Genomic DNA, 12293 nt, shown 5'->3' with positions numbered 1-12293 from the left:
CAGAATATAAAAGTAGCCGACATACTGACAGACAGAGTAATACTCTTTTAGAATTAGTTAATAATAAGTTAAAAGCTTTAGAATCAATTGATAGACTAATGACATACACTAAAATAGAAAGTAAAAATAATAGTTTAATAGACTTGTTTGAAAAGATGAAGTCTTTAGACTCACCTTTAGAAAAAGAAAGAGACTTGGAACCCCATCATAGTACACCTTCAGTAAAGACCATGATAGATAGTTGGCATAATAGACAAAAGAGTAGCTTAATAAGTGCTGACATATCTATAAACATAACATATACAAAAGATGATAAGAGAAATGACTTAAAGACGACATAAAAAACAACTTTGACAGAACAGAAAGAATATAGTTCTATGCACATAGCAAAGGGAAAAGATGATATGACAGAAATAATTGATGAAAGACCTATAACTATGACATATAGAAAAGATGATAAGAAAGACGACATAGAAAAGCTAACACCGAAACAAGAAAACCCAATTGGTATAATACAAAAGAAGCTAGATATGTTTTCTCAAAAATATTTATGACTACTAAATTAAATATTCACTTTCATCCCATTTTAGAGCATTCCCAAAGAACTGAACAAAAATTCAAGCGAAAAGGCTATGAATACTTGAATCTGTAACTTGCATTTGGAGAAGTTGGTAGATTTATTTTCATTGGAAAAATGGAAAAGGAGAATTGAGTTACCAAGACTTGACACATGTTACTTGCATTTTAACCTTACTCCTTTAACAAAAGAATCAATTAAGAGTCCCAGAATAAGAGAATCCGCCATGTGATTTTGGAGCCTTGACTCTAACAGTGTAACTTGCATCCTTTTTGGGAAAGTAATGCACAAAATACTTGACTCTCACAGTGTAACATGCTACTGATGTTAAAAAATCTACTATGAATTTTATTTTAAGCGAATTTTCTGTCACTTATTTGCTTACATTTTTAATTTTTAACTAGTAATAAATAAAATTTAACAAAAAAAAAACTGTCAATAAAATATCACAAAAAAAAAAAAATTCATTATAGCCTTAGGCCTAAAAAAACCCCAACTTTGACTCTAGATCATGAGAAATTTTAGTGATACTTTTCAAAGATATCAAAGTAATTAGTAGAAAATGTTTAACTACTAAATTATATCTCTATATATTAAAAGGATTTAGAAAGTTAGTTATGACTTCAAAAAATGTTAAAAAAAACCCTTAATCTAATTAGATAATCCTTATCCTTAAAAATAAAAAATGGGGTTAAAATTATAATTCAACAAAATTCAAAATGAAAAAAAAAAAAAAAAAAAAAAAAACTATCCAAGAAACTATTTTCCTACAAATTAGATGCTACGTTTACAACATCTTTACAACATTTTCACAACAAATCATAGGTGGTTATTTGTTATTGTTCAAATTTGAACCTAACACTAAAATTACATTTGCCCCAAAAATAACAACCGGTAACAATCTGTCACTTAGGATTTGTTATAAAAATATTGTGGACATATCATTTCTCATTTAAATATATCTCAGGCACATCTAATACATTTTATTCTAAAAATTAGCACATACTAAACCCAGTGATTTACTCATTTTCAAAATCCTATATAAATAGCTTATTAAAGATCTCTTTCGTGTAACCTTACTAACAATAAATAAATTTAAATTGAAAATTATGACATTAAACTTAAAATTAAATAAAAAAATAGCCTTATTGCACGTGTGGAGCATGTGTGATGAGGCTAGTATTCACTAAGTCTTCTATCCCATTTTAGAGCATTCCTAAAGAACTGAAAAAAAAAAAAAAAAAAAAAAAAAAAAAAATTCAAGCGAAATGTTTTCTACAAAGTTTTTTTTTTTTTTTTAATTACCTACTTTTTTTTTTTCTTTTTTATACACTCACTAGCAATCTATATATTTTAATTTCTATTCCATTTTTTTTTTTTAATTCTTCCATTTTTCTTCTTCTCAAAGGGTAATGTTTTCCCCCACCATCACCACCACAAGATAACACCGGACCCTCAACCACACCATCACCTCCAATCTGTCAATAGACCAAATGCCCACCAACAAGACCACAACACCTAAGTGAATCTTAAATCCACAGGACTACTACTTGTCTTTCATCTCATTTTAAAGCATTATGTTTTCTAGAAACTCTTTTTTCTATTTAGATTACCTACTTTTTTATTTTTTATTTTATTTATTCACTCACTAAAGCTCTCTATGTCATTTCCATCCAAAAAATAAAAACTCTTCATGTTATATTCGATTCCTTTTTTTCTCTTTTTTTTTTTTTTTTAATTTTAATTTTTCTATTCTTTCATTTTGTATGACCACAACACTTCAAGGCTTCAACCTGAACAATCCCATCATCCCCAATCTAACAACACATGAAATATCCACCTACAAAGACCCACGATGGGTTGGGTTGGGTTGATTGTTTACAACCTAACCATAATGGGTTGGATTGAAAAAACTCTTCAACCTAATCCAATCTGACTTATGCACATCCCTACCCACAACCAAGCTCAACTAGAAGCTGAAAATAGATGTTGATGTGACTTAACTGGAACGTAGCAACAATAAATGCTACACTTCAACTTTTAGATTTATATAGATTGGTTGGATCAAGGATCACTCTTCACTTATATACAATCACACCTTACGTTATATTCTAGTCAATATTTTCATGATTACTTTTTTTTTTTTTTTTTTTTTTTTAATTTCTAGATTAGATACACATAGAGAAGAGTCTAAGTACCCACCTCATCAAATTAAGCTATCAGCAATGTTGATTTGAAATGGAGATATATTTCATGGTTAAGACTTATTTCATAAACTTAATAATACACAAAGTGATCTTTCATTCAAAATTTTAAATGGCATGATACTGGATACACTTTTAGATTTATTTATTATATTTAATCTAACCTACCAAATTCCAAATAGAAATGATCCTAATACAGTCTAAACAGAGTTCTATAAAGAAGCAAACAGTACTGTGATACATACAAACAAGATCTAATCCTGGACAGCCGCAAGTTATGGCTCACAATTTTCTTTGATGCTTAGTAGAGAACTGAGAACGTACAACATCGTCATCAACTTGTCCAACAGCTTGCTGGTAAGCAGTGACACAGAAAAATTAAAGAAAATAGGTGGCCAAATAGCATATATTAATGTTGCGTATTCTACAAGATTATTATTCTAACCAGAAATTTCTTGCCCTGACCTTGGCGCACTCTATAAATTCAGCAACTTCTTCTCCGTCTAGATCTTTCATTGTTTGAGATTCTCACCTTTCTTTGCCGTTTTTCTTCTATCAATGAAAGATCTAGACAAAGAAGAAATTGCTGAATTTAGAGAGTACTCCAAGGTGAGTGTAACAAATTTCTGGTTAGAATAATAAGCTTGTAGAATATGCAACATTAATATATGTTTTGCCATTTAATGCTTGTTTGAATGGAGCACTCTCTATTTAGAGAGTGCTCAACTAAATGTTAATAGAGAGTGCTCAACTATAAATGTTTTGCCATTTAATAAAAAGTGCCAAATAAGCACTAAATGTTATAACTTATGACTAAAGAAGATAAATTGTTCAAGTATTGGAAGCAAAGAGGAATTGCTTGAAATATTGGTTAAATTACTAATTTTTCCCAAAATTGTGGATTTTATATTCTTATATTATGTTTAATTAATTATTGTTCTAAAAGTTTAAGAATCTTTTTCTTTTTTTTTTTTTTGAAATGTTAATGAATGCCTTAAGGGTTTTGGTTTAGGAACTATTTTAAGAAGGATTTAGATTCTCTAGATTTCCTAAGGTATTCTACTAATAAATTTCTTTAAATCTTAACAACTTTTTTATGATTTAATGGTCTAGATTAAGCCATGTTAGCATTCTACTAACAACATTCTTAAAATAATAAAATAATATTGCAAACAAAACAATTAAGATTATTGTTAGTGGAATGTTAACGTGGCAACATCTAAATCAGTAAATCACTAAAGAATGGTTAAGATTTAAGGAAATTTATTTGGTAAAGCACCCTAGAAAATCTAGAGGATCTGAATTTTTTTAAGAAAAAATTTATGGGAAAATGATAAAGTAATTAATTTTTCTAATTTTTTTTTATTTCACATGATATTGATGCTAAAAACTTTCCTAAAATAGTTTATTAACAACTGTCTTAAGAGTATCTGTTAACATGACATTTTTTTTATACCATATTAAATTATCAATTATCTTTGAAATTTAAACTATTATAAAATTGTAAATTTAATTGTTTAACTATAATTCTATCATTCTATCTATCGATTCTCAAAAATAAAAAAATAAAAAAACTATAATTCTATCAAATTTTGATAATTAAGTCTGTTGTTTATATTTAAAGACACAGCTCTGTCAGACTTAAAGAGCAGGGGGTGGAGCTGCATCGGATCAGGGACAAAGCAAAGGACCTGCTCTCGGACTTCCTAGATGCCCAAGTCCCTCAACCCCGAGCTGCTATGCCCAGAAATAGAACAGTGCGTTGGACTCCCCCTATTCGGCCTCTTGCCAAAATTAATTTTGATGCAGCACTTTTCAAGGAATTGGATTCTGCAGGTTTTGGCATTGTGGTCCGAAACACTTTGGGTTCAGTCCGAGCTGCTTTGTCTCAACGAGTCCCTATCCCTTTCTTTGCAGCTACGGTTGAAGCCTTAGCTTGTCGAAGGGCTTTGGAGTTCGCAAAAGAAATTTCTGCACTGGACTGTATCTTTGAAGGTGATGCAGAGGTTCTTATTAAAGCCATTTGTATGGAAGATGTTAGCAACCCCGAGTATGGTCATGTCATTGAGGATATTCTTGTGTTAGTTAGGGACTTTCACTTTAGTTCTTTCAATCATGTTAAAAGATCAGGCAATCAAGTTGTCCATCATCTAGCTAGACGCTCTAAGTCTAGCTGTGAGCTATAGGTCTAGTTTGACACCATTCCTGAAGATAAAGCTTCTCTAGTTATTTATGACGCTTTGTCATTTCTTTAGTTTCTTTAAATAAAGTTCTGCCTTCAGGGCGGTTATCTCAAAAAAAAAAAAAAAAAAAAAAATGAAAAGAAGCAACTACCACCACCAACTAAAAGAGCGAATACAGAATGACACATGGCCACTAATATAACTGAACATTAAACTACAGCTATTTACAACAGAAACACTTGACGACTTGCAGCATAATATCTTCTCAACATAAACGACAGAAGCTATATCGTAAGCGACTTGTCGTGAAATGTGAACAGACAAAACCAAATACGACCAGTCGTTTAGATTGCAGCTTTTCATATGGGTGAGTTTGGTTCAGCTTTTTGTAAAAGTGCATAATGAAAAAGTGGGGTTTTCAAAAATTGCATAATGAAAAAGTGCATTTTAAAAAAGCTGAGTGTTTGGTAAAAACTGTTAAAAAGTGCTTTTTGAAAAAGCTGAGTGTTTGGCTAGCACTTATAAAAATGAAAGTTTGAGTTATAAATTACCAAAAAGGATAAGATATATATATATAAGTGAATGGTAGATAAGAAATTTCACAATAAAGTCTATATGACAAGTTGTTAATGGTAGATAAGAAAAATAATAATGTCATTAGTAGGTTCAAATGAGAACTAATAACAAATTACTGTGTAAAATTTATTATGAGAAGTGTTACGTTCACAACATTTTCCGCAATATTTTCACAACAAAATTTATGTGGAAAGTTGTTACTAGTTCTAATTTGAACCCACAACTGAAATTATTTTTTTACTAACCAATATTAACTAATAACAATCTGTTACTTAAAATTTATTGTGAAAATATTGTGACAATATTACAGTAGCATTTCTCAATTAGGATTTTTTATTTTTTATATTATTTTTCTTTTCTTCATTTCACTTTCAACCATACGTTTTATTTCTTTTTCTTTTTTTTTTCTCCTCCACACACTGTCCACTATCTCTACCCCCTCTTTTACTCTCCTTTTCTCCCTCATTCAGAACGTTCCAGGAGCTCTTTCTTTCTTCAGCTCCCTCTCTCTCTCTTTTTTTTTTTTTTTTTTTAACTTGATTCCAAAACTCTCCCTGTGATAAGAAAATTTTCCTTTTCTCCCTCATTCAAGAACATTCCAAGGAGCTCTCATCTTCGTGCTGTTGCTCATCTTCATCCCCAACCCAGTCCAGATGGGTCAGCTGGCTTCTGTACTTTGTCTTTTTTTTTTTTTTTTTTTTTTTTTTTTGCTTTTATTGTTATGATTTGATTAATTTTAAAACTGTGTTTTTGAGTTTGTATCCTGATAATTTGATTATGCTTGAGTTTAGAGATGTTTGAGAGAAAGATTGTTGTGTTTGTTCTGTAGCAGAGAGATGAGATGAGGGGCGTGAGGTTAGGCGTTGAGAGAACTGATTAATTTCATGGGTATTTCCGTAATTCCATCATCAGCAACGGCAACCCATCAAACACGCAGTGTGCGTTTTCATTTATGGACCCTCAGAGGTCCATAAATTTTCTGCGTTTAGTCCGCGTTTTTGGCCTATGCCCAAAACGCAACTTTTATCGAAAAGTTGCGTTTTGGGCTTAACCAAACGCAATTTTAGGCCTGGCTTTTTTCAAAAAGCCCTTTTTGGGCTCAAAACGTGGAAACAAACGAGCACTTAATAACACAGGGTATATATATTGCTATTTGCTACAGTATTCACCATACCTTTATTTATTTATTTATTTTTTTTTAGTACACAAATAGAGGATTCTCAGGAGAAAAAAGAAAAAAGAAAAATAAGAGAGAGAGAGAGAGAGTACATATATTTGATTGGTAGCAACCAGAAAATTTTACATCAAAACTACATATTTGATTCAAAGTTTCAACGAAATATTTTTCTTTTTCTATTTCTTTAATTTTTCTTTATTTTTATTTTTATTTTTATTTTTATTTTTATTTTATATGTCCAAGTGTGTTTATAGATAGAGAGTGATAGATATTGTGATTAAAAGAGCAACAATGAATGGCTTCTTTTATTTATAGCTTTTGTGTGTGTTTGTTATTGTGTCTCAGATTTTGGATTTCCCATGTTTGTTTTCTTATTAAAAGCTGTATGATACTAGATCTCCCATTTGTTGCATTTTACATGTTTGTGGAAATGTGTGTGAGAATTATGTGACTTATTTTTGCATTTTTATAGAGATTATATTCCATTTCCTAGACAATGCGCAATGCACACCCCGAAGGAACATGAACTATTGCTATTGTTGTGAGCTTAGGTAAGAATTTGTTAGGTTCTAAAGTCTTAGGATTTTATGTATTTAGAACTCTAATTTGTATTGTTGGCAAACCATGATCAAAACAATGTGTTTAGAAGTGTTTTAGTCTAGCTCAAAGTTGTGCATTTATGTAAAGTTGGAATCGAGTTAAAGCAAAAAAGCATTGTGCCTTTCGGCCTGGATCGATCGATCGAAAGACAGGCTTGATCGATCGAAGCTCAGGCAGAATGATTTTCTACAGATTTGTCCAACTCAGCCCTAGTTGTTTTTAAAAGGTTTTTAGGGTTTCTTATTTGTCCTAAGTATAAAAGGCAAACCCTAGCCACGTTTTAGTGTTGCTCATAATTGCGGTTTGCGTAAATCTCTTGTGAGATCTAGAGGAGCTTTCCTTTACACAAACTTAGAGTTTTCAAGGAGAAGATTTATCTACACCTTGATGATCAATTCAGTTGCTGCCATTGAAGTTTAAAGAAAACATAAGCGGGTGTGCTTGTATCTGGTGGTGAATCCAAGAAAGAAGGAGTCCGTGGATTCGGAGTTTGCACGTGGTCATGTCAGTAAGTTCTACTAGTGGGTAACAATAAGAAGTCGAGCGTAGGGGCTTATAAGTCTTATTGTATGAACTTCGATTCTTTCAAGATAGTGGATTCAAGTTTACCTTGAGGATAGCTAAGTCAAATTCTCCCCAGGTTTTTACCGGTTTGGTTTCCTGGGTGATCATATCTTGTGTTATTTATTTTCCGCTACTTTGCATGATTTGATCTTTGTTTTTGTGATAACCTAGACTTGTTTAATTGGACTAGGTAACAACTTGGCTAATTACCTAGGTTAACTCAATTGTTTAAGGGGTCTAAAAACTATCAAGTGGTATCAGAGCGGGGAGCTCTTTTGTTGTTGATCCTTTGATCACTGAGCTGATCCTTGACTCCTGTTGTCATGGAACGCGGACACTCTCTAATTATTCCTCCTCACTTTGATGGGAATAATTATGCTTATTGGAAAGTAAGGATGAAAGCATTCCTGAAATCCATTGATGAGAGAGTGTAGAACTCCGTTGAATACGAATGGGAGAAGCCCACTACTCCTGTTAGTGAGTGGGAAACTTCTCAAAAAGAAGCAGCTGCGTTTAATAGCAAGGCTATGAATGCGATCTTTAACGCTGTTTCTATGGAGGAATTTAAGAGAATCTCTAATGTTGAGGTTGCTCATACTGCTTGGAATATCCTCCAGACTGTGCATGAAGGCACAAAAGCTATCAAAATCAATAAATTGCAGCAAATTGACTTCTAAATTTGAAAGCATTAGGATGTCTAATGATGAATCTTTCGATGAATTCTATGCTAAATTGAATGATATTGTTAATTCTGCTTTTAACTTGGGTGAAATCTATGATCAACCTAAAATTGTTAGGAAGATTCTTAGATCTTTAACTGAAGACTTTAGACCCAAGGTGACTGCCATTACTGAAAGCAAGGATGTGGACTCCATCCTTATTGATGAACTTGTAGGATCTCTTCAATCTTATGAGTTAGATCTACCCAAAACTACCAAATCCAAATCAATGGCTCTTAAGTCAGTTGATGATGTTGAAGGTGGTGGATTTGATGATGAGCTCTCTGCTACAGAGATTGCCTACCTTGCCAAGAACTTTAGAAACTTTCTCAGGAATAGTAATAGAAAGGCAAAAGGCACAAACACTGCTGAACCTAGAAACTTTAGGAAGCATGATCCCACTAAGGTTAACAATAATGATAAACCTAGAGAAAAAGTAGGTCAATCTTCCAATAATTCTTTGGGCTCTCAGTGTTTTGGATGTCAAGGGTATGGACACATGAAATCTGAATATCCTACCTATTTGAAGTCTAAGGGTAAGACTATGGCTGTAACCCTTAGTGATGGTGAAGTTTCTAATAATGAGTTTGATTGTGATGAGGATGGAAACTTCATTGCTTTCACCACTACTGCTGTAGTCGATGAGAGCATATCTGTTGAAGAGAACCCTTCTGATGGGGAACTCTCTGAAGATGCAGATCTTCAAGATGCCTATAATAAACTTTGCAAAGTTGCTGCAAAGGATGCTATGAATGTTGAACTTGGCTTGAAGAAAATTGAATCTCTTGAGCTTGAAAAGAAGAGTTTGCTTCTTAAACTGTTTGATGCTAATGAACTTTTGAACAATGTGAAAACTGAAAACATGCTTTTGCTTGATAAAGTTAAATCTTTGGAACTTGATTTATCTGTTGCTAGATCAGCTAGTTCTAAACTTGATCAAATGCTGAGTGTTCAAAAGTCTTCTTCTGACAAAACTAGATTAGGTTATGTTGAAAGCATCTCTGTGTCTGCTCCCCATTCCACTAAGTTTGTTCTTTCATCTTCTTCTTCTGAACCTTCTGTGAGTGAGATAGTGAGTGAAACTGTCAAACCTCCTGTAAGTGAGGTTGTTGAACCCTTAGAAGGTTCATCATCTAGGAAGATTAGTGTTGATCTGAAAGAGTCTAAGTCTAAGAAGCCTACCCTATCTAAGGACAAGACACATGATAAGCCTGCATGGGTTTGTCACTTTTGTGGAAAGTCTGGACACATTCGTCCAAACTGTTACAAGCTGCAAGCTGCAAAGAAAGCAAACAAACCAAAAGTACTTGTGCCTCAAGCACAAAATCCTATGGTACTTATTGGTGAATTGGTAAAGGCTTTAAACCTTTATTCCAATCCTGGAGTTGGTAATCATTCTCATGTGAATAAAAACTCCAATGCTCATGGTGCATCTAAAAGGTTTTGGATGCAAAAGACTCGAACTAACTGAGTCTTTCTAACATGGTCCTTGTGCTTCATTGCTCTACCCTTTGTGACCATTGTTCTTTGGTTTTGTTTTTGTTTTTGTTTTTTTTTTTTTTTTTTTTTTCTAGGATTCACACTGCATAACATTCATGCTTTTCATTCTAGGTTTTTTTTTTTTTTTTAATTAAAAAAAAAAGGGGAAAGGAAGCAAATTTTGTTTTGTACTATTCTTCTTGGTGTTTGAGAACAAGGTTGGTCAATTTATTTTCACATGACATGTTTTTTGTACCTTGTTTAGCTTTAATGAGCTTACTTATTGCACTTTACTAGTTGAAACTTTGTAGTGCATGTTGTGTGGGAAAGATGTTTATGGTTCTTGATTATTCTGTCTTAATCTTGAAGTCACATGTTTTTGAATTTTGGACTTGAACTTTTGGAGAAAGGCATAAATAACCATCTTACCACTGTTCACTAGCCAATCATGAACACCTTAGTGCATATCATAAGATTTTGTGCTCGAGAAAGTGTAGCACATGCACAAAAAGAACATAAGGTGAAGCCTCTGTTTAAATTGCTTAATACTTAAAATTGATGTGTACTATTAGGCTTGATGCCAAACTCACATGACTTAAAATTGGTATGTATATTATGAGGCATAAATACAAGAAACTTACATGATTGCAAGCTTATGATCTAGGAGATGTGGGAATTATATGATGTAACTCTTTAGGTGATAGTCTCTTTTAAATTCTTTGTGATGAATTTTGTAGACTTTGTGATTGATTGCTATTCACATATCACCTCACATGTATCTCAAGCTTTTGCTAGTTACACACACTACACGAATTACTCTTTGCTAAACTTTGTACATGTTATTGTGTATGTTTATGGTCTGACCAACCAAGTTTTGCAAATACTTTAAATTTTGTGCAAAATTAAGTTGTTGCTTGAAAATTTGTGGAGAATGCAAGAAATTTTGTTTTGGGAATTTGGGCTTAAACTTATTGTTTTTGAAAATCATATCATCTCACTCTCATGCATTATTGTTCTTCAGTTTCAATGCTTTGAGTTGATTCTAAATGTCTTTTTCAAAAACTGTGTTTTTCCTCAAATTGGTGAGTCTTTGCCCATTTCGATCGATCCATTCTGTTTTTCGATCGATCGAAATTTTTTAATTTTGATAGAGAGAGCCTCTGTCTGTTTCGATCGATCGAAACTGATTTTCGATTGATCGAACTTGTTTCAAATTGTTTTTATAGAGTCTCTGTCTGTTTCAATCGATCGAGGCTGTTTTTCGATCAATCGAAACTCGTGAAACATGTTTTTTAAAAAGTCAGATTGTCCTTTTCAAAGGCACTTTTTCAAAAAGTTTTTCAAACTTTTCTCTCTCTCCGACTTGGCTAAGGCTCCACCATCGATTTTTTGTCGTTTTCCTCCAAAATTTCTGCAAGGTTTTTGTCCCTGAAGGCCGGTAAGTCTCTTTTGCCCTTCCTTTTGCATTTTATTTCTTGTTTTCATGCATTTTTCATGCATTGTTGTGGGTATTTTCGGCACTTTCTATATATTGGGGTTTTTGATGATTCAAACCTGTTTTTGTGAAATTGATCAATGGGTTTTTGTTCTAGGATGCTATAATGATGATTCTTGTAGTTTAATTTGATCAATTTTGTGGTTTTTGAAAAATTGGAAATTCTAGGGTTTGAAATTGATCCGAATTGGGGATTTTTGTCTAATTGGGTTAAATTGATGAAATTGGCTTGTCAAATTGATGTATTTGGTCATTATTTTTTGAATTCTATCATGAGTAATGATCAATTCGTCAATATTTTTTCAAATTGATCAAGTGGTTTTCCAAATTTTGGGGTTTTTGTGTTTATACCTCAATGTTCAAGCCAATTTTGTGAATTTGAACTTTTTGGACTTAATTCATTGCATTAGAACATGCATCATACCATTTAAATTTGTCATGCATCATATAGATTTTAATTCTCTATATTTTTTTTTGTGCTAACTTGCAGTCTGGCCTTGGTTTTGTGTTTTTGTTCTTTTGCTTTGTGTTTTGGTCCTTCTCTTAGCACCATGCCTAGGAAAACTAGAGCCAATAGGACCCCTTCCACTTCCTCTGTGTCTCCCTCTAGGGTTGAGGAGTTTAGGAATGTTAAGTGCAAAAAGGCCTTTGAGAATTTGAACCGTAAGCGTAAGATTTGGGCTGAGCGAGCTGTTGTCTTAGATGAGCTTGATCCGGCC

General features: G+C 32.7%; 1 protein-coding gene across 1 annotated transcript; it reads left to right on the top strand.

Moving 5' to 3' along the window:
* Positions 1-3339: 3339 nt before the first annotated feature.
* Positions 3340-4967, top strand: LOC126695774 (uncharacterized). The gene is made up of 2 exons (XM_050392591.1): positions 3340-3390; positions 4434-4967. The coding sequence occupies exons 1-2, from the start codon at positions 3340-3342 to the stop codon at positions 4965-4967; spliced, it is 585 nt and encodes a 194-aa protein (XP_050248548.1).
* The last annotated feature ends 7326 nt before the right edge of the window (positions 4968-12293 follow it).

The sequence above is a fragment of the Quercus robur genome, chromosome 8 (genome assembly GCF_932294415.1).
Source record: "Quercus robur chromosome 8, dhQueRobu3.1, whole genome shotgun sequence".
NCBI lineage: Eukaryota > Viridiplantae > Streptophyta > Magnoliopsida > Fagales > Fagaceae > Quercus > Quercus robur.
Note: the sequence above shows the minus strand (reverse complement) of the source record. Positions and strands in the feature narration are given on the sequence as shown.

Bases quoted from the DNA above. Each gene is read 5' to 3' on its own strand.
- LOC126695774 (XM_050392591.1), top strand. From the start codon at position 3,340: ATGAAAGATCTAGACAAAGAAGAAATTGCTGAATTTAGAGAGTACTCC. The intron at 3,391-4,433 runs GTGAGTGTAACA...CTTAAAGAGCAG, and splicing joins AATTTAGAGAGTACTCCAAG to GGGGTGGAGCTGCATCGGAT.